Source organism: Heterodontus francisci, chromosome 9 (genome assembly GCF_036365525.1).
Source record: "Heterodontus francisci isolate sHetFra1 chromosome 9, sHetFra1.hap1, whole genome shotgun sequence".
Lineage (NCBI taxonomy): Eukaryota > Metazoa > Chordata > Chondrichthyes > Heterodontiformes > Heterodontidae > Heterodontus > Heterodontus francisci.
The window spans coordinates 38,520,816-38,543,990 of record NC_090379.1 but is presented as its reverse complement, the minus strand read 5'-3'; the positions used below and the strand labels follow the sequence as shown (position 1 = coordinate 38,543,990).

General features: G+C 41.1%; 1 protein-coding gene across 3 annotated transcripts in view; it reads left to right on the top strand.

Annotated features, from left to right (window-relative positions):
- The window catches only part of zc3h14 (zinc finger CCCH-type containing 14), a 36,661-nt gene extending 13,486 nt beyond the window's left edge, over positions 1-23,175 (top strand). For 2 of the 3 annotated variants that reach the window (XM_068038842.1, XM_068038840.1), the window contains 9 exons: positions 541-641; positions 3,463-3,618; positions 9,018-9,168; positions 13,092-13,285; positions 15,169-15,289; positions 17,270-17,406; positions 22,230-22,312; positions 22,427-22,536; positions 22,796-23,175. In XM_068038842.1, the coding sequence (XP_067894943.1) occupies positions 541-641; positions 3,463-3,618; positions 9,018-9,168; positions 13,092-13,285; positions 15,169-15,289; positions 17,270-17,406; positions 22,230-22,312; positions 22,427-22,536; positions 22,796-22,802 (1,060 nt within the window). In that variant the 3' untranslated portion in view covers positions 22,803-23,175. The remainder of the gene's footprint in view (positions 1-540; positions 642-3,462; positions 3,619-9,017; positions 9,169-13,091; positions 13,286-15,168; positions 15,290-17,269; positions 17,407-22,229; positions 22,313-22,426; positions 22,537-22,795) is intronic. The other variant, XM_068038841.1, reaches the window with a different exon arrangement.

The window sequence follows — 23,175 nt, the reverse complement described above, 5'->3', positions numbered from 1 at the left end:
ATTGGGCGGCTAGTTTTTTTTTAGGCTGGCACGGACACAACGGGCTGAATGGCCTCCTTCTGTGCTGTAATTTTTCTCCAGTTCTAAATGCACGCACAGGAAAATAATGACAAGTACAGTCTTTACAGGTGATTTTCTGTAGTGAGCACCATAGTGTAGTTCCCAGAAAATATCATTAGCCTTTTTTAAGCGCCATGTTAAAGAATACATGTATACATATACTGTTGGTTATTCCTGATATTACTTTCCACAAAGCATAAGGGATAGCACGAAAGTCAGAAAAGAGTATCAGAACTCAAGAAAATAGCTCATTTGTGATATATAGATTCTGCTGTAGAGTGCATGAAGAATAAATGTCATTTCCGGCATTTAAGAAGGAGAAATCAACTCGTCTACCATCCCATGGACTTCTTGTTCTGTCTCTATCCCTAGAAATGTGTTGATTTATAATAAGCAAAGTGTTTTTTTTGTGCATGTTAACAATATAAGCAAAGTTTGAAAGAAATGTATTTGGGATAAGTTGATTTGTTCGTTTTTCAGGCCTACTTTACCACCTTCTAAACAGGCCAATAAGAATCTAATACTAAAAGCTATCACAGAGGCCCAGAAATCTGTGAGCAAGACAACAAGCTATCCACCAGGTAATGTATTTTGTATGAATCTGCATGTCAAAGGTGGTATTTTTTGTGCTCTCTGTAAATATGTGTAATAAATGTTAGCAGCAAGATATCGGGATTTGTTGCTAGCTTTAATTTGGTAAGTTGAATATTTTCCTCTCCAAGCACATTTTCTTTCAAGCTTAGCTCCTTCCATGGTCTTCTGAAAACATCTGTTGGTTCCGGTTTTCACATTCATTCTTTGGGGCACTGAAACTGAAGATCTTTTCTATTCTCCTATAATCCTCTGATGTTTTAAAAGTGACTTCAAATCGCTGTTTCCTGATTTATCTTGTTTTCTGCCTGACCCTTTAACCTCACTAATACTTTTCACCAGAGAACTTGGCCCTTCACTTAGAATTTTTTTAATTTAAGAAAGGAAATAATTTTATTAGAAAGCAAGTATTTGTCTGCTGGTATTTGTTTTTCTAATTGAATTCATAATGGACTTTGTACAGGTGCAAGTGCCAAACAGCAAACCAGGAGGTGCACAAACTTGCATCTCTTACATAATACCCATCTTTTTAGGTTACATTACTCATAAGCTATACCAACGCTAAATGTCTGTAGAACATGTATTCCGTATTTATGGGGGAAATATATTCTATCAAATTCCTTTCAATTTCTTTCTTAGTCTAGACTTTTATTTTGGAGTTGGAGTGGTCAATACAACATTTGGTTTTGATGGTATGTTATGTGATCAGTTTCAGGCCCTTTGACACAAAGGTTAGAAGAAGTAAGAAATAGGTGCAGGAATAGGCCATTCAGCCCCTCAAACCTGCTCTGCCATTCTGTAAGATCATGGCTGATCTGATTGTGGCCTTAACTCCACTTCCCTGCCTGCCTCCCTCCCCCTCCCAATAACCCTCGACTCCCTTGTCGATCCAAATCTGTCTAACTTAGCCTTGAATACGTTCAATGAGCCAGCCTCCACTGCTCTGTGGGGAAGGGAATTCCAGAGATTAATGACCCTCCGAGAGAATAAATTCCTCCTCGTCGCCATCTTAAAAGGGAGACCCCTTATTTTGGAACTGTGCCCCCTAGTTCTAGATTCCCCCAAGAGGAGAAACATTCTCTAACATCTACCCTGTCAAGCCCCCTCAGAATCTTATTTGTTTCAATAAGATCACCTCTTATTCTGAACTCAAGTGAGTATAGGCCCACCCTGCTCAACCTTTCCTCATAAGACAACCCCTTCATCCCAGGAATCAGCCTAGTGAACCTTCTCTGAACTGCTTCCAATGCAAGTATATCCCTCCTTAAGTAAGAAGACCACTACTGTACACAGTACTCTACATGTGGTCTCACCAATGCCCTGTACATTTGTAGCAAGACTTCCCTACTTTTATACTCCATCCCCCTTGCAGTAAATGCTGACATTCCATTTGCTTTCCTAATTATTTGCTGTACCTTCATCCTAACTTTTTGTGATTCATGTACAAAGACACCCAGATCCCTCTGTACTGCACCACTCTGCAGTCTCTCTCCATGTAAATAATATTTTACTTTTCTATTCTTCCTGCCAAAGTGGACAACCTCCCATTTTCCCACATTTTACTCCCATTCACTTAACCGATCTCTTTGCAGACGCTATGGGCTGAATTTTACCAGCCCCTTGACGTCTGGAGTCATGGCAGGGGGGCCCATAAAATACATGTGGGAGTGGCCCACCATGACCCCTGAAGCCGAGAAGGCCCCGCTGCATTTTACCAGTGGCAGTGAGGCCTTGGTGGGCAGGGCCTTCATTTAAACATCAAAATTAATTAAGAAAAGCTGCAAATCAACTTACTTTGTCCCAGGGGTCATCCCACGCCAATTTTACAGCCGCCAGCCGCAACTGGTGCACCTTCGGAGCTCCATTCAGAGTTCTGAGGCGAGACACTGGTGGAGAGGAGGGAGGACTGAAATTATCAGGGTGGGGAGCAGGTAAAAGCTTTTTTATTGACTGTGGGGATGGTGGGAAGGGATTGAAGGGCAAATGTGACGAGGTTGGAGGGAAGTTCTGGGTGGTAATCAAGTTATTGATTGTCATAGGACAGTAAATAAAACATTGGGGAGGTTGGGAAAGGGCCTCCAGTTTTTGATTTTTTTTATTGCAAACTTCAGAGTAATGTTGGTTTAAAAAGTCAAATTTTTGCGAAGGGCTTGAAGCCCTTTAAAAATGGCGCCGAACACCAATACCGAGGACGGAGTGGCCGCCCCCTTATGTCATTGGGGGCAACCGCTCCACCCCCTCCATTTAAATGAGCCTCTGCGCTTCCGTTTCTGAAGGCCGCCCGCCTTCAGTGCAGCGTGCTAATACAATTCAGCCCTATGTGTCCTCCGCACAACTCACTTTCCTACCTATCTTTTGTATCGTCCGCAAATTTGGTTGCAATATATAATCAGTCCCTTCAACAAAGTTATTAATCATTGTAAATAGTTAAAGGTATCTGAAAGTTAAAAGTATCTAAAGTGTAACAGATTTTTGCATACATTTGAGTTTTTTTATATAATGCTGTGTTTATGAATGATGTATTGCATTAATGGGAAAGTGTTTTGTCAAAACATAATATTTCATTCTAGTGCCACTTCTTCCATTTTCGCCCCTCAATGATGCTCAACTGATTGATTTTAAAGAAAATTATTTAATCATTGTGCGATTTAAGCAGTGTAATTTAAAACTTAGTTCAGTTTTTCTGCCAGTATGTTTCTGACAGTTGATCTCTTATCTGGGCAAGTTGAACTAAAATTGTAACAATGGATAGATAAAGGTGTTGTAAGAAAGAAAAACTACTTTGTATTCACATGTTTTCCTTTTGTACAGTAGTTTCACAGAGACAGACAGTACCTGTGGCTCCCCGAACTCGGGCCATACGTGAAAGCAATGAAATTGAAGTGATTAATGCGGAAGACAAGCCACATCAGCATGGCTTACAACTACAAATCAATACAGCTGAACAACCTGTACAAAAGTATTACTGTAAGAACCAATATAATTTTTATGTTAATGGTAATCTTGTCTAAAATGTGTCAGAAATTGACACCAGAAGAATACTATAATTTTGACTTTTATTGAAATTTTAAGGTATTTTGGAATAAAGTATTAAATAGATATTTTCCATTCTTCATTGTATTTGTAGCCTTTGCAGTCTTAGTTTTTAGAACTTTTTTTCTTTATTTTACTTCTTTTTCTCTTTTTCCCCTCCATCCTTCAATGTAGTGACTGTTGTAGATGTATAGCTGCTTGAGTGCCTACAGCCCTCTCAAATTACTGATTGTCATCACTCGTTTTTCCCCACAGATACTATTTTCTCTGACATCAGGTTACACATTATTTCTCCTTCCCTCTACCCTGTCTTTAGTGGCTGCTCATTCAGTCAAATTACTCTTGCCTTTTAGAACTGTGTCACAAAATTAATTTTCCTTCTTGCTTCCCTCCTCACTTTCAAGCTTTCTTAAAACTTTCACTTCTACTTACTCCTTTATCACTTTCCCCTTTTGTTCTGCATCTACCATTTTTCTCAGCAGTGGAAAGTGCTTTGTACTCTGTTTACTATGGTAGTGCTATACAAGTGTATGTTGTTGAAGACTTCAGAATGTAGAATTTTGAAATCTTCCATTTCTTTTTTTACCCTAAGGCACGATAAAATGATTATTGCTCTTTACACGAGGTGTTGTTGTTCAGCAGATTGTGCCACATAGCTCCTCTGTACATTTGCTTAAATCGCACTAAAAATGCTCGGTGAATTATGATTGATTGATTAAACCATTTCTGTGGTCAAGACTAGTGCAATATTTTTTTAAAAATCACACCTTTTAGCCTTCAAGCATGTAAAAATAAACCAGAAATAATTGTTTTACACATTGTAGGACAGCAGTTTTCATTTATTATACATTTGTCATTTGAGAGTATCAGTACCTCTTGTCTGCTCAGTTCATTCACAGATGACCAGGCAGGAGCATATTCCTAAGTCTACGAACATACAAATTAGTAGTAGAAGTCGGCCATTCGGCCCCTCGAGCCTGCTGCATCATTCAATAAGATCATGGCTGATCTGTTTGTGTTTCGAATTCCACACTCTCATCTACTCCAGATAACCTTTGATTCCCTTGCGTAACAAGAATCTATCTGCCTCTGCCTTAAAAATATTCAATGGCTCCATCTCCTCCAACTTCTGAGGCAGAGCATTTCAAAGTCGCACAACCAGCAGAGAAAAAATTTCTCCTTATCTCTGTCCTAAAAGGGCGACCCCTAATTTTAAAGCAGTGCCCCCTAGTTCTGAACTCACCCACAAGAGGGTTTTTCTAGATCAGTATGTAAATAGTCCAACTCGGGAAGGGGCCATACTGGACCTGGTGTTGGGGAATGAGCCCGGCCAGGTGGTTGAAGTTTCAGTAGGGGACTACTTTGGGAATAGTGATCACAATTCCGTAAGTTTTAGAATACTCATGGACAAAGACGAGAGTGGTCCTAAAGGAAGAGTGCTAAATTGGGGGAAGGCCAACTATACCAAAATTCGGCAGGAGCTGGGAGAATGTAGATTGGGAGCAGCTGTTTGAAGGTAAATCCACATTTGATATGTGGGAGGCTTTTAAAGAGAGGTTGATTAGCGTGCAGGAGAGACATGTTCCTGTGAAAATGAGGGGTAGAAATGGCAAGATTAGGGAACCATGGATGACAGGTGAAATTGTGAGACTAGCTAAGAGGAAAAAGGAAGCATACGTAAGGTCTCGGCGGCTGAAGAAAGACGAAGCTTTGAAAGAATATCTGGATTGTAGGCGCAATCTGAAACGAGGAATTAAGAGGGCTAAAAGGGGTCATGAAATATCTTTAGCAAACAGGGTTAAGGAAAATCCCAAAGCCTTTTATTCATATATAAGGAGCAAGAGGGTAACTAGAGAAAGGATTGGCCCACTCGAGGACAAAGGAGGAAAGTTATGCGTGGAGTCAGAGAAAATGAGTGAGATTCTAAATGAGTACTTTGCATCGGTATTCACCGAGGAGAGGGACATGATGGATGTTGAGGTTAGGGACAGATGTTTGATTACTGTAGGTCAAGTCGGCATAAGGAGGGAGGAAGTGTTGGGTACTCTAAAAGGCATTAAGGTGGACAAGTCCCCAGGTCCGGATGGGATCTATCCCAGGTTACTGAGGGAAGCGAGAGAGGAAATAGCTGGGGCCTTAACAGATATCTTTGCAGCATCCTTAAACACGGGTGAGGTCCCGGAGGACTGGAGAATTGCTAATGTTGTCCCCTTGTTTAAGAAGGGTAGCAGGGATAATCCAGGTAATTATAGACCGGTGAGCCTGACGTCAGTGGTAGGGAAGTTGCTGGAGAAGATACTGAGGGATAGGATCTATTCCCATTTGGAAGAAAATGGGCTTATCAGTGATAGGCAACATGGTTTTGTGCAGGGAAGGTCATGTCTTACCAACTTAATAGAATTCTTTGAGGAAGTGACAAAGTTGATTGATGAGGGAAGGGCTGTAGATGTCATATACATGGACTTCAGTAAGGCGTTTGATAAGGTTCCCCATGGTAGGCTGATGGAGAAAGTGAAGTCGCATGGGATCCAGGGTGTACTAGCTAGATGGATAAAGAACTGGCTGGGCAACAGGAGACAGAGAGTAGCAGTGGAAGGGAGTTTCTCAAAATGGAGACGTGTGACCAGTGGTGTTCCACAGGGATCCGTGCTGGGACCACTGTTGTTTGTGATGTACATAAATGATTTGGAGGAAAGTATAGGTGGTCTGATTAGCAAGTTTGCAGACGACACCAAGATCGATGGAGTAGCAGATAGTGATGGGGACTGTCAGAGAATACAGCAGAATATAGATAGATTGGAGAGTTGGGCAGAGAAATGGCAGATGGAGTTCAATCAGGGCAAATGCGAGGTGATGCATTTTGGAAGATCCAATTCAAGAGTGAACTATACAGTAAATGGAAAAGTCCTGGGGAAAATTGATGTACAGAGAGATTTGGGTGTTCAGGTCCATTGTTCCCTGAAGGTGGCAACGCAGGTCAATAGAGTGGTCAAGAAGGCATACGGCATGCTTTCCTTCATCGGACGGGGTATTGAGTACAAGAGTTGGCAGGTCATGTTACAGTTGTATAGGACTTTGGTTCGGCCACATTTGGAATACTGCGTGCAGTTCTGGTCGCCACATTACCAAAAGGATGTGGATTCTTTGGAGAGGGTGCAGAGGAGGTTCACCAGGATGTTGCCTGGTATGGAGGGCGCCAGCTATTAAGAGAGATTGACTAGATTAGGATTATTTTCATTAGAAAGGCGGAGGTTGAGGGGGGACCTGATTGAGGTGTACAAAATCATGAGAGGTATAGACAGGGTGGATAGCAAGAAGCTTTTTCCCAGAGTGGGGGATTCAAGTACTAGGGGTCACGAGTTCAAAGTGAGAGGGGAAAGGTTTAGGGGGGGGTATGCGTGGAAAGTTCTTTACGCAGAGGGTGGTGGGTGCCTGGAATGCGTTGCCAGCGGAGGTGGCAGACGCGGGCACGATAGCGTCTTTTAAGATGTATCTAGACAGATGCATGAATGGGCAGGAAGCAAAGAGATACAGACCCTGAGAAAATAGGCGACATAGAGGATCTGGATCGGCGCAGGCTTGGAGGGCCGAAGGGCCTGTTCCTGTGCTGTAATGTTCTTTGTTCTTTGTAAGAGGAAACATCCTTTCCACATCCACCTTGTCAAGATCATTCAGGATCTTATATACTTCAATCAAGTCTCCTCTCACTCTTCTTAACTCTAGTGAAAACAAGCCCAGTCTGTTTAACCTTTCCTCTGAATGCAAACCGCTCATTCCAGGTATCAATCTAGTAAACCTCTTCTGAACTGCCTCCAATGCATTTACATACCTCCTTAAATAAAGAGACCAAAACTGCACACAGTATTTGAGATGTGGTCTCACCAATGCCCTGTATAATTGAAGCATAACATCCTGACCTTTATTATCAATTTCTCTCGTAATAAAGGATAGCATTCCATTAGCTTTCTTTATTACTTGCTGTACCTGCACTTTTTGTGACTCATGCACTAGAACATCTAGATCCCTTTGTACCCTGCAATTCTGCAGTGGTTCTCCGTTTATGTAATACTCTGCTTTTTTTGCTCTTCCTGCCAAAGTGAACAACTTCACATTTTCCCACATTGTACTCCATCTGCCAGATTTTTGCCCACTCACTCAACCTATCTGTATCGGTCTGCAACCTCCTTGTGTCCTCTTCACAACATACTTTCCTACCTATCTTTGTGTCTTCTGCAAATTTAGCTACCATGCCATTGCTCCCCTCATCTAAGTCATTGATATAAATTGTAAAAAGTTGAGGCCTCAGTACTGACCCCTGCGGGACTCCACTTGTCACATCCTGCCACACAGAAAAGGACCCATTTATGCATACTCTCTGTTGTCTGCCAGCCAACCAATCTTCTATCCATGCTAATATGTTACCCCCCCTACATCATGAGCTCCTACTTTGTGCAATAACTTTTTACGTGGCACTTTGTCAAATGCCTTCTGAAAATCCAAGTACAGTACGTCAGCAGGCACCCCTTTATCCACATCGCATGTTACTCCTTCAAAGAACTACAATAAATTGATTAAACATGATTTCCCTCTCTCACAACCATGCTAACTCTTCCCAATTACCTTGAGTTTTTTGAAGTGCCCAGCTATAACCTCCTTAACGATCAATTCCAACACCTTCCCCACGACAGACGTCAAGCTAACTGGCCTTTAGTTAGCTGCCGCCCCCACCCCCCCCCCCCCCCCCCCTTTGAATAGAGGGGTTGTATTTGCCACTTTCCAGTCTGATGGAACCCTTCGAGAATCTAGCGAATTTAAAAAAAATTAACACCAATGCATCTACTACCTCATTAGCCACCTCTTTTAAGACCCTAGGATGAAGTCCATCAGGACCCGGGGACTTGTCAGCCCACTGCTGCATCAGTTTGCTCAGTACCACTTTTCTGGTGATTGTAATTTCACCAAGTTCCTCTCTTCCTCCCGATTTATAGCTATTACTGTAATTTTTTTGTTTCCTCTATAGTGAAGAGAGAAGTAAAATATTTGTTCCTTTCATCCACCATTTCCTTATTATCTGCTGTTAACTCCCCATTCTCACTCTCTAGAAGTCTGAGTTCTAAGGTGGCTGTTAAGAGATATGTGAGAGCAGTGCATGTGTGCAACTTAACACATGGCATATTTGAGACCAGAGACTCAGCATAGTGGAAATTGTTACTCTTTGGTGCTGCAGTGTATTATATCACCTTGTGTTTTACCGAGTTCATCAAATAGAGCATTTGATATTTTTCACAATCATTATTTATAAGATTATAAAATATCTTTTATTGGTTCAATAGTGCAATCAACAGAAGCAAGACCAGGTGGTGACACTAGATCATTTATCTTGAAGAAGCCTGTATTGGAAGGCGTGGAACCCCAGCTCCAGGGAAAAGCTGCAGTTTATGTGGAAGGTGTATCAGCAGAACAAGATCGTGTGGTGCAAGCCAAGTGAGTAGCCCTTTGGTGTACTGCTAGGTTTAATGGTATCTAGGCATGATTGCTTTTTTTGTTATCTCTTGCCCCACCCTGCTTTACTTGTTTAAAATCTTCTACGTTTCTAATATTTGTCAGTTCTGAAGAAAGGTCATTGACCTGAAACATTAACTCTGCTTCTCTCTGCACAGATGCTGCCAGACCTGCTGTGTATTTCCAGCATTTCTTGTTTTTATTTCAGATTTCCAGCATCTGCAATGTTTTGTTTTTATTTATATATATATGATTGCTTTTCCATTGTGTTAAATTCTATATTTTAGAATGCTACAAATGTTCCATAAACTACAGTCAAAATTTCGAAATTATTCCTTGTGTGTTATGTGATTTAAATGTTCTTCAGTAAAAATTAGTCAAGATTGAATCCTATTCTGTTCCTCACTCCTTTTCCCCACCGACATCACTTCTCATTTGAAGTCCTCGATGTTCTGACCCAGCTACCAGGTAGAAACCACTTGAAGTTCAAAATACCTGCTCCAGCTTCCTGATACATCACAACGGGGTACGGGTGCACTCTCATTGTCGTGTTTGGCATGACGGGTAGGAGGTTTAGCGATCTCAAAAACAGATCCCCCATTTCTAGATTTTTTTTTTTTCCTTTTCCCCCCCCCCCCCCCCCCCCCACCCCCAGCAGTCTACGCATGTTGAACACAGTTGCTAACACTCACAGGTGCAAGCTGCTTGTCTTCTGCAGCAACCATACAGTCTGAGTTACAGCTTCACTTAATCTAGAAGATTTTAGCCTAATCTCCAGCTGTTACTGAATCAAACCCAGTGGCTCCTAGCCCAGATGATCATACTGATATCTGCCTGGCAACATAGGAGGGAAGCATTGCCCCCTGCTGCCTTTATCCACCCTTGACCCAAGATGCACTGACCAATACTACATAGATCCCAAGTGAAATAAAAGACTTGCATTTATATGGTGCCTTTCTCGCATGCTCACACTCGAGTGTGCTCCCTCACACTTGTGCACACTCTCTCTCACACACACATACGCATGCAGGGGAAGACGCAGCTCACCAAGGTGATCACTGCTGCAAACAACAGATTTCAAACATATTATAATAGCTGCCAGGGTGAAACCATCGTACTGATATTATCCCACCACACCAAGTCCCTTTCCTCAAATGTCTTGAGATCCACTAATGTGGACTAGTCTTGCAAGTTAGCACAAAGTGACTGAAACAACTCTAGTGCTCAAAGGTGAGCAGAGAGAGTGGACCTGCCAGCTCTGTCCCAATGGAAGCAGCCAGATAAAATGTTTCTAGTGTCTGCCCTATAAAGATCAGCAAGCTGTGCAATGCAACCACCCAGGTGTAACATACACAAGTGAGCTGAAAACTTTGCCTGCAGAAACAGAGCTATGATAACTCAGCGGGCGGCGCAGTGGTTAGCACTGCAGCCTCACCACTCCAGGGACCCGGGTTCGATTCTGGGTACTGCTTGTGCGGAGTTTGCAAGTTCTCCCTGTGACCGCATGGGTTTTTGCCGGGTGCTCCAGTTTCCTCCCACAGCCAAAGACTTGCAGGTTGATAGGTAAATTGGCCATTATAAAGTGCCCCTAGTGTAGGTAGGGAATATGGGATTACTGTAGGGTTAGTATAAATGGGTGGTTGTTGGTCGGCACAGACTCGGTGGGCTGAAGGACCTGTTTCAGTGCTGTATCTCCAAATAAATAAATAACAACTGAAAACCCAAGATAAAGTCCTGTGGACACTGCAATAAAATTTTCAGGTGCCCTGATGTATTGGAGAAAAATAGTTCCAAGTCAAGATGGTGTGTGGCTTGGAGTTTTCCAAGTACACACCAGCAACAAAGAACCTTGCCAACAGCCGATTTTTAAAAAATGCAGGCAGTGCAGCCATGATTTTTTTAATAAGCAATTGTTGTGAGCACAGTTTCTTGACGGCGTCAAGTGTTCATACAATTTAGACTATAAAGTCCCGAGCAAGAGCCAAGTGTGCTTTGTGCCTGTCGTGCTAATATCTCTCTATTTCATCAAACCTATTCCCTGAACTACTTCAGAAGTGCAAGGCCTCTGGCAGTATCCAACTTATCCACTGAAGTTATGGTATTGAATACAGCTGCAACAAAAGCAAAATACTGCAGATGCTGGAAATCGGAAATAAAAACAGATAATGCTGGAAATACTCAACATGTCAGGCATCTGTGGAGAGAGAAACTGAGTTAACGTTTCAGGTTGATGACCCTTCATCAGAACCCAGCTTGCTCCATTTATAGTTCCATTTGGGAATCATCTTAACTAACATTCTAAACTGGCTGTAAATGCTAAATCATAAGATATGCTGTATTTCCTGGGAGCTAGTCTTTATAGCAATTTAAAACAAAATCACTTTCAGGCCAAATATGTTAAAGTTCCAAAATGTTACAGATCACTTTGTTTGACTCTTAGTTAGTTAGTGATACAGCACTGAAACAGGCCCTTCGGCCCACCGAGTCTGTGCCGACCATCAACCACCCATTTATACTAATCCTACACTAATTTCATATTCCTACCACATCCTCACCTGTCCCTATATATTTCCCTACCACCTACCTATACTAGGGGCAATTTATAATGGCCAATTTACCTATCAACCTGCAAGTCTTTGGCTGTGGTTTAAATGTTGTGGTTTACATGAAACTGCATCTGACCCTCTCTCTTTCCTGTCTTTCCACTCAGCTAACTTGTCTGCCTTTCCAGAATTTCTCTCATTCTTCCAAATGTAATCAGAATGTTTTTGATTACACATAATCAGACATCAGTGTGTATATTTCGATCATTTACATGTATAATGCACAGAAGGAGACCATTTCCCACATAGTATCTATGTCCACACTTTGCCCAAGCAATTTAAAACTAATCTCACTACCTTGCTGTCTCTCCATAGCCCTGTATCTTCCTCTGCTTTATATTAGTAAAGAGATCCCAGCACGGATCTCTGGGCTCATGGCTACCCACATTCCACCAATCCGAACTTCCTTTTGCCTGTAGGCTCTGCTTTCTATCACTGAACCATCTATCCATATGGTTACATTTCTTTTAATAACATGTGCTTTAACTTTCACAGCAACTCCCTTACATGGTACCTTATCTAGTACCTTTTCAAAATCCTTATACACAACACTACTATTCTATGATCTGATTTTCTTGAAAAATTCAATTACTCAAGCCTGACCACATCGCTACAAATCCTGACTGACTCTCCTTGCATAACCTTTTTAAAACATTCACAAGAAGAATGACTTCCTAGTGTTACATTTATCAGGTCTAAAATCACTGAAGCAGTGACTTATTTAGCTGTTAAAGCATCTTCTCAACAGGAATTCCTGACTGCTACACAGAAGCCATTTTTGTTATATCTATACTGCTGGAATTTAGAAGAGTAAGAGGCGACTTGATTGAAACATATACGATCCTGAGGGGTCTTGACAGGGTGGATGTTAAAAGGATATTTCCCCTTGTGAGAGAATCTAGAACTAGGGGTCACTGTTTAAAAATAAGGAGTTGCCCATTTAAGACAGAGATGAGAATTTTTTTTCTCTGAGGGTCGTGGGTCTTTGGAATTCTCTTCCTCAAAAGGCGGTACAAGCAGAGCTTTTGAACATTTTTATGGCAGAGGTAGATAGATTCTTGATAAGCAAGGAGATGCAAGGTTATTGGGGGTAGGTGGAAATGTGGAGTAATCCTTTCAGCCATGAATTTATTGCATGGCGGAGTAGGATCGAAGGGCCGAGTGGCCTACTCCTCCTAATTTGTATGTTTGTATATTGGGTCATGTTGTACCCTGTTCCAGTATGTCTCGTGGAATATATAACGTAAAGAAAAAAGCTTAACCTTGTTAATAATTACTGTGTTTTTAAAATTTCCTTGGTAGAGATCAACATGACTCTGAGGAATCAAGTCCTAAATTTATTGTGACACTGGATGGCATTCCAAGTCCTCCTGGATATAGTTCAGAGCAAGAAGAGGAGACTGAGCCAATGGAGCAGGGCGGTCTTTTGCAAGAGGCAGGAAGGAAATACAGGTTACCAATGCAGAATGTTGCTCAGCCATTGAGGGAGTCTGATGGTAATTGTCTGATCATTGATTTTTAAAATTCTTATTAATAGAGCATAAGAAAATCCAGACTAAGGAAAGGCCATTCAGCTCATCTGGACTGATTAGTCTACAAAGCATGTTAATTCCCTGCTTATACTAACTTATTTTCCTTCCCTCACCACCTGGAGGAGAGAGGGGGTGGAGGAAAAAACAGTGCTTTAATAGCTCAATTATCCTCAATCTTCCTTAACTAAATATTAATCTAGCACCCTGCTAAAGGAAGGAATCAATTTCCTTCCCTGGGAATCTGTATGATACAAAAATAATAGTGCAGGGAAAGATGCAAGCAGCATATTTTTAGAGAGAATTAAACTTATGGAAGCTGGAGAAAAGGAGGCCAGCCAGGAGAGCAATGGCGTAGTCTTGAGATGACAGAAACAAAGATGGGAGTTTCAACCGCAGATAGGTGTAGACAGACAATGTTCTAAAGGAAAGTAGGTGATCTTTGCGATGAGGAAGTCAGCAGCTAAACTCTGGTCAAATTGGATGCTGAGGTTGCAGCAGTCTAGTTCAGCCTGAGAGTGGTGAAGTGTGAGATGGGATTGGTAGCAAGGTTTGTGGCAGGAGCCGAAGATGACACATTCTGTCTTCCCATTGTTTAGCTGGAGGGTAATTGTGGCTTATCTAGGACTTGATTTCAGACAAGCAGTCTGACAGCACAGAAGCAGTGGAGTAGGGAGATAGGTAATAGAGAGGTAGAGCTGATGTGTCATCCGCAAGCATGAAGAGTCTGATGTTAAAGGGCAATATGTAGATGAGGAGGTCCATGGATAGATCTTTGGGGGGCTTGGTAGTGTTGCAGGGGTGCTAAAAGAATCCATTGCTGGAGATGCTCTGCCTCTAATTAGATAATAATGGAATTGAGCAACAGCAGTCCTGCCATTTTGGAGAGGCATTGTAGGAGAGTGATATGGTTGACCATGTCAAATGGTGTGGAAAGGATGAGGAGGCATAATTCATCACCGTAATGAGGTGGCATTTGTGGTCAGGGCAGTTGCAGTCCTGTGGCAAGGCAGAAACCTTATTGGAGTGATTCAAAAAGGAAGTTGCAGGAAAAATGGCATGGATATTGGAGACAGCAACATATTCAAGGACTTAGGCAGGAAAGGGAGGTTGGAGATGGGGTGATGGTTTGTAAGGTCAGAGGGATTGAGTGTAATTTTTTTGAAGTGCCATGGTGGGGGTCAGGAAAGGAAGTTGGATGATAAATATTTTAGTGAGAGTCATGTTCTGGGAGCAGGAGGTGAATCTTATGCAAAAAGTGGAGTTTGAAAAAAGCTTATGGGGTGATGGTCAAGGTGTTAGAGAGGGATATGCATGTTTAGGACTAGGGTGGCTAGAATTTGGGGTTTGGCTTTGGATTACTGGGAATAGGGAAGCAGCTGAATGAATATTATCGGTGTCAAGCAGGTCCATGAGGTCCTTGCACTGCTAAAGCTTGAGTGGTTAAGAAGCCACAGTTTATTTTTGCTCTCCAGATTGTGGGGGTGGTTTTTGCAGAGGAGCGCGAGGCCTGTATCCAGATTTAATGGATGGCTGAACCAGTTGTGTGCCAGTTTTGATCAATCTGTTAGACTTGAGGAAGTGATGATTGGAGCCGGGCCGGGGGAATGATTGAAATGGAAGACAGTCAAGATTTATTATGTTAACTTTTAAAAACTGAATTCAATCTACTTATGCTGAACTGTTGCTTGGAAAACCTTTCTCTTTGGAAAACCTTGTCTTTAGTTAATGAGTCATCGGATATAGATTGACAGAATTCATAACACATTAAAAAAGCGTGTAGTGTTACAACACATTCATTCAATGTGAGCTAAATATATTAAATCATGTTTTTCATTTTCCACCTTTAGAAGAGGGTGATGACAACAGTTTTCAAGTAAAGCGGCAGAAAGTTCTAGAACGATGCAAGTACTGGCCTGCATGTAAAAATGGTGATGATTGTATGTATCATCATCCTGTAGCTTCATGCAAGTGAGTACCTTTTAAGAAAAAGCCCAAAATACTTGTCATTAATATTTTATGGCAATCCGGATTGCTCTATTAAATTTCTATTGAATGTTTCTTTCTGTCTTCAGTTTTGAGTATTTATTAAATGTAAGCTAGAAATTAGTTTTGCTTCAGTGCTGGACTACATTTGTATTAATATATTAATTTAAATAAGACTTTATTTGAAGAGGACTAAAAGATTTAAGAGAAAATCAGGGGATCTAGTGGTGCTTTACTGGCTTTGATTTTATTATTGTTTTAATTTGGTTAATAGAACAATTTTTACAACGAAGTTTTAACAATGACTTCGGATAAATTACTGTTTATTTGACAGAATTAATAACCTTTAAATATGGAGCTGTTCACTGTTATGATTTGAGGACTAATTTGCAAAACAAAACATTAAGGTGACAAGAATTTCCTTGAGGACAGTTAGCTGCTGACTTGGAGTCAGCACTACAAAACTCCTGGTACTTGGACGTCCACAAATGACGTGCACGGAAAAAGAAATGGATGTCTCAAGTCTAAAAACTCTGAAATCTGCTATAGAATTGTTTAGGTACTGGTAACTAAATGATTACTGTAAAATAAAACTTTAAAGACAAGTTGTCCATCAAAGACAGTAATTCACTGTGATATTGCTCTAATCATTTGTATGGGCACACAAAACTGTAGGAGTAATAGCAGTCACTTAGCTGTTATATCATCCACGTAAATTTTTCTTCTGAAGGGCCAATTTTATATTGATATGGCAGCAATGTAAGCAGACAAAATGGTCATCTGTATGATCAGCTGGTGATGCCAGCTTGATCAGCCAAATGTTGTATTTGACTGTATACAGATGAAAATGTTGTATCTACATGAATGCTTTTAGTTTACCTGAAGGTCACCAATTGTTAGAGTTTTAGTTGTACTGGTTACAGTCCCTACACAGAACTTATATTAAAGTACCTGTTTAGAGGCATTGTTGCTATTACCAATAATAGTGGGTATCTTACTTTAAAGTTGTAACATCCTTCACTATTAACTGACCCTATCCAAGTGTTTGTAAAATAATCCACTGTCATCCAATAAACTACGACTTGGTATGTCTCTAAAAACAAGGGCAACGATGGTGTTTCCTAGCATTAGTCTCCAAAGGGCCCTGTACCATCCCAGGCCTCCCTCACTAACCCTTTGCCAGATTTAAATATGCTATTAAGTGGGCTTCTTCGATCTCTTCTTACAACTCTCCACCTCCCTTCTGATCTACATTTGCACATTATTGTGATTTGAGTTGGAGAAGCAAAAGCTACATTGTATTGAGTTACATACACATCAAAATTAAATTTCCTAAAGTTTTCCACATCTACAGACTTATTCCGATCAATTATAGATTTGTGCAAGCTTTTTTGGCATGCACTGTATGGCTCCACTGTATGGAGCAGATTATACTGGAATAGCAGTTCTAGTATAATTTGGCTTCAAATCCAAATATAATTCTGCCACATTATTGAAAGCGCCCATGTGCTGCTTTTATGCTGCTGCTTACTTAGTTCAGATTCCAAGAGTCTGTGAGCTGGCTCCCTGTGTTTAAATAACTAAATCGGCTCCCTTGTCCTAGCAGCAGGTTTACAAATCAACAAAAAAACTTTGTCATCAAGTTAAGGGAATCCGATTTAGTGGTGTAAACACAGGCGAATTGGATGCCAGTCTCCCAGGTTCTAAATGAAATGACCACCAGTATAAAATTGTAAATTTACTGTAATTGTGTTTGTTTACAGATATTGAAATTTTAGTTTATAATTTGAAGCATATTTGTTTAAGAAGGATTCCTATTTTAAGTAATGTTAATCTTTATATTCTGCAGAGACATATACATTTTAATTTCAAAATTGTTATTTGTTTGGAAGTTCATTTATGGTGTTCTTACACTAACTGGAAACCTTTGATTGTAGTTCACTAATAATTTTTATTTTTTCTCAGAACCTTTCCAAAATGTAAATTTGGGGACAAGTGCCTGTTTATCCATCCTAATTGCAAATATGACTCCAAGTGTATTAGACCAGACTGTCCATATACACATGCAAGCAGACGAACTGCAGTAGTGCCAAAACAGCCAGGTTTGCATAGAAAAATATTGATCCATGTATGTAGACTTGAATCTTAATACTTGAGCTCTCTAGAAAATAACTTTGCAGGAATAAGGAAACCAACTGAATACTATAACTGCTGAAATTGAATTATAGGGACTCATTCTGAAGCAACCTTGAAGGAATATTTTAAGTTTATATAGTTTTGCTATTGAAGGATATTGCAACAGCATTCATTATTTGACTAAGCCAAGATGAGATGTGCTGGCCATGGCCAGATGCAGAGTGAAGCTCTCTACACTGCCTTCAAGAATGGCAAACCTCAAGGGCAATGCTTCCTGCATCAGTATCAACTTTTCCACTTTCCATATCAGCCACCCTTGCCAGCTTAGTGCCAAATTTTTATTTATTTATTTAGAGATACAGCACTGAAACAGGCCCTTCGGCCCACCGACCATCTGTGCCGACCATCAACCACACATTTATACTAATCCTACACTAATCCCATATTCCTACCGCATCCCCACCTATCCCTATATTCCCCTACCACCTACCTATACTAGGGGCAATTTATAATAGCCAATTTACCTATCAACCTGCAAGTCTTTGGCTGTGGGAGGAAACCGGAGCACCCGGCGAAAACCCACGCAGACACAGGGAGAACTTGCAAACTCCACACAGGCAGTACCCAGAATTGAACCCGGGTCGCTGGAGCTGTGAGGCTGCGCCGCTAACCACTGCGCCACTGTGCCGCCCATATTCTGGGTAGATTTCTGCTGTATCCAAGGCCATTTGGAGTTGGGTAGTGGTTGCTCAAAATTATTTCAGCTATGACACTTAAGAGTTGGCAAAGGAGATTTTCACCCCATCAGTCTTGATTGCATTCATAGTAAAGACCTAGAGACAAAATGGCAATGTACAGATCCACTGCAGATGCCTGTCTTGAAGGGCAATTCTATAAAGCATAGACCATAGAAAAGTTATGGCACAGAAAGAGGCCATTCAGTCCATCATGTCTGCGCCAGCTGAAAAAACTAGCCGCCCAATCTAATCCCACCTTCCGACATCTGGTTCGTGGCCTTGCAGGTTACAGCACTTCAGGTACAGGTCCAGGTACCTTTTAAATGAGTTAAAGGTTTTTCCTCATGTCCCCTCTAATCCTTTTACCCATCACCTTAAATCTGTGCAGAGTAAGTATTTTAATCAAAAAGTTTCTGTCGTGGCTTCTCAATTATTATGTTGAGCTCCCTAATGTTTTCGTGTCACACCACATAGTGTAGTTGCCTACTAAGGTACCCAAATGCGAAGGTTCAATTTGATAAGATAATGGAACAGCAGCTGAGATGCTGCAGTTTGGTTATGCAGCCTTGTGCCAGGAGGCCAGAGATATCCAGTGACCCTTATTGTAAAGGTTACATGTGGGTAGGATCAGTCCTGACTATGATGCCCTCAGTGTTGGAATTGCCTGTCAGCATTCAGTGTCAAAGTTCACACATGATGTTCTGACTGTTTAGGTGAGCTACCAGAGGATTGCTGCCATTTGTAGAACTGTACATCGGCATGGGTTGAATGTTTTCAGGAAGAGAAGGCATATGGGTAAAAGGCAGATCGTGCTTGACTAATTGAATTTTTTCATGAAGTAACAGAGAAGGTTGGTGAAGGGAAAGCAATGGATGTTGTCTATATGGATTTTAAAAAAGCCTTTGACAAAGTACCACATAAAAAGCTAGTTAATAAAATTGAGCCTCATGGAACAGCTTCAGCTTGGATAAAAAATTGGCTTAAGGACAGAAAACAGCAAATCATGGTAAATGGTTGTTTTTCAGACTGGAGGATGGTAGACAGTGGTTTTCCCCATCAAACTTGGAGGTGTGGCAGTGAGGATGATACCAATTGACTGCAAAAGGACATAGGATAGCAGAATGGGCAGACAAGTAGCAAATGGAATTTAACATAGAGAAGTGTGAGGTGATGCTTTTTGGCTGAAGGGGTAGGGAGAGGCAATATAAATTGCACAGTTCTAAAGAGTGTACAGGGACATAGGGATGTGGGGATCCTTGTGGATAGATCTTTGAAGATGGCAGGACATATTGAAAGAGTAGTTAGCAAAGCATATGGGATCATGGGCTTCATTTATAGAATTCTTTTGGGCCTCCTTATCTCGAGAGACAATGGATACGCGCCTGGAGGTGGTCAGTGGTTTGTGAAGCAGCGCCCGGAGTGGCTATAAAGGCCAATTCTGGAGTGACAGGCTCTTCCACAGGTGCTGCAGAGAAATTTGTTTGTTGGGGCTGTTGCACAGTTGGCTCTCCCCTTGCGCCTCTGTCTTTTTTCCTGCCAACTACTAAGTCTCTTCGACTCGCCACAATTTAGCCCTGTCTTTATGGCTGCCCGCCAGCTCTGGCGAATGCTGGCAACTGACTCCCACGACTTGTGATCAATGTCACACGATTTCATGTCGCGTCTGCAGACGTCTTTATAACGGAGACATGGACGGCCGGTGGGTCTGATACCAGTGGCGAGCTCGCTGTACAATGTGTCTTTGGGGATCCTGCCATTTTCCATGCGGCTCACATGGCCAAGCCATCTCAAGCGCCGCTGACTCAGTAGTGTGTGTAAGCTGGGGGTGTTGGCCGCTTCAAGGACTTCTGTGTTGGAGATATAGTCCTGCCACCTGATGCCAAGTATTCTCCGAAGGCAGCGAAGATGGAATGAATTGAGACGTCGCTCTTGGCTGGCATACGTTGTCCAGGCCTCGCTGCCGTAGAGCAAGGTACTGAGGACACAGGCCTGATACACTCGGACTTTTGTGTTCCGTGTCAGTGCGCCATTTTCCCACACTCTCTTGGCCAGTCTGAACATAGCAGTGGAAGCCTTACCCATGCGCTTGTTGATTTCTGCATCTAGAGACAGGTTACTGGTGATAGTTGAGCCTAGGTAGGTGAACTCTTGAACCACTTCCAGAGCGTGGTCGCCAATATTGATGGATGGAGCATTTCTGACATCCTGCCCCATGATGTTCGTTTTCTTGAATATTGAGTACAAAAGCAGGGAAGTTATGGTGAACCTGTATAAAGCTCTGGTTAGGCCACTACTAGAATATTGCATTCAGTTCTGGTCACCACACTTTAGGAAGCATGTGAGGGTCCTTGAGAGGGTGCAGAGGAAATTTACCAGAATGTTCCAAGGATGAGGGAATTTATCTACAAGATTAGGTTGGAGAAGCTAGTGTTCTCCTTGGATTAAAGGAGATTGAAGGGAGATTTGATAGATTTAGATAAGGTAGATGAAAAGCTGTTCCCTTTAGATGATGGTACAAGGATTATGAGACACAGATTAAAGGTTTTGTGCGAGAGATGCAGAGGGGATGTGAGGAGCAACATTTTCTACGCAGAGTGGTAATGACCTGGAACTCGCTGCCTATGAGGGTGGTGGAAGCAGAGACAATGAATGATTTCAAAAGGAAATTGGATGGACATTTGAGGGAAATAAACTTGCAGGGCTATGGGGATAGAGTGGGGGAATGGGACTTATTGGATTACTTTATAGAGAGCCGGCATGGACTTGATGGGCTGAATCACCTCCTTCTGTGCTATAATGCCTTAAGAAATGATTTGTTCCTATGTATTATTGGTATATTTGATTTCTCTATTTTCGAGTTATATATCTTTTTCTGACATGACTTGAGCCTTGTCTGATGTTGAACTAAATCTTATTTTTAGTAGACTTCACTTAAATCAAGCTCTAAATGCATTGTGATTTCCAGAGGTGGTTCCTTGTATTATATACTCCATTCAGGTGATCATTTTGTGCTGGCCAAATGGTCTTTTCTTTTAAACACAACTATATATTGCCTTCTCTTATATGCTGGAAAGGGCTTACTCAGCACACTTGTGGCCTTTTGAGTTCAACTGTCATCTTTCATCTCAGAACTAAGGCAGACGCTAGAATGATATGCACTACCTCTCACCTACAATGGCATTGGACATGGGGAGTGTACTTTCTGGTTCCACAAAAATCATTGTCTTTTTTTAAAAAAAACTTAACTTTTTGAAGTACCTTGCAATGATTGTTTAAGTACTGCTGTATATGTTGCATAACACCTGATAGTCATGGGTGGAGCTTGCATGGTGCGCGGCCTGCCTATTGGTATCCCAAAATTATGTCAGGGTCCTTCCTATGTGTGCAATAGGACCTTGATTAGCATATTAAAACTAGGCTCCAATCTGAAACATTTCCCTGGGGAAATGGTAGTGTGTGAGTGTATTGCTGTAATTTTTGAAGTGCTGGTGCCCTATTCCCACTGGACAAACGGAGTTGAGATTGACTCCAGTACTGTCTAATCCTACTCCATCTGAAGACAACATGATATAATTCAAGCAGGGTGTAAATTTAGGGACCCCATTTTTAAGTCTTGCAGTTTGTCCTTTTTATTTTTCCATTATAAATTCCTATGAAAACTGTCTTATTACACTTGTTACACTGTAATTACACAGCTCATTGTCAGTGCCTCCCCTGTGGGGGGGGGGGGGGTGGGTGGGTGGGGAGGGGGGGGTGGTGTCAGTGGTAGTGCCTGTAATTACAGCATGACTAGTTTTCAAGGGTAGTTTCCATTATAATGTGAACATAGGAATTTATAATGTGAAAGCTTGACAGGACATGGGTGCAACATATTTAGTATATAGATACAGCAGACTGGGGAAATTACTGACATTTTGCTCTACTCTTACCTATGTTACTAAAGTCCACTATTCAGCATTTTTCCCATAACTGCTGTTTTTAGACCAAAGTATCTACTTAGTTAGTGACTTCTGGATTGTTCAGTAAATGTTTAAAAATTTTTTATTCTGTAGCACCTGCAACAGGCCCAGGCAGTTCTTTGTGTCGATTCTTTCCAGATTGCAAAAAAGTGGAGTGCCCTTTTATCCATCCAAAGGTATGCAAAACAATTTGAAAAGATCAGAGGTTTTGTGAAACTGAGAATATATATATATATATATATATATATATATATGAAAAAAGAGTGATGACTTTATTATTTTGTTCCCAGCCATGTCGATTCAGCACACACTGTAAGAGAGCTGACTGCACATTCTACCATCCTGCAGTTACATTACCTCCACGCCATGCACTAAAATGGACCAGGTCTCAACAAAATAGGTAATATAGCTTTGGAAAATAAAAAGTTTGTAATATTTATAGAACTTTAATTTACTACAATCATTTATGAAATCATTGCAGTGTTTTTGTTGAAGAATGTGATTAATGTCAACATTAGTCAAATTTTGCACTCCTGCTTCTTTGCACTTATCACAAAATAAATTACCTGAAAATCTTAGCCTTATAAGCATGGCCTGAAGGATAATAGCTACTAATCATCTTACAAAATGAACCGAGACTTTTTTTTACTCTTTTTCAGTGAATGATCGGTTTGGATCGTGCAGAATCACATATTGTGGATATAATAAGGCTGCAAATATACGAAGATGTAGCATTTTGCAATTTTTTTTATTGTCCCTTTTCCAATATTGTTTAACATTGAAAATCAAACATTTTAATGTTAAAAGTAACTTTCTCCTGTATGTGAATTGACTAGATTATTGTTCCCATAATGTAGATGCAGCCTCACTAAGATTACCCAGTGGTGGGTTTTGAAAGGTACATTTTGTAACTTGTGGTTTGTGCTCTTCTAAAGTTTTCTACTGGATGATAAAATATCCAAAGAGAAATGCCATCTATCTGATGTGATACCCTTTTTGTTGACAACAAAATAAGACTACAGTAAAATTTGATTAAGGA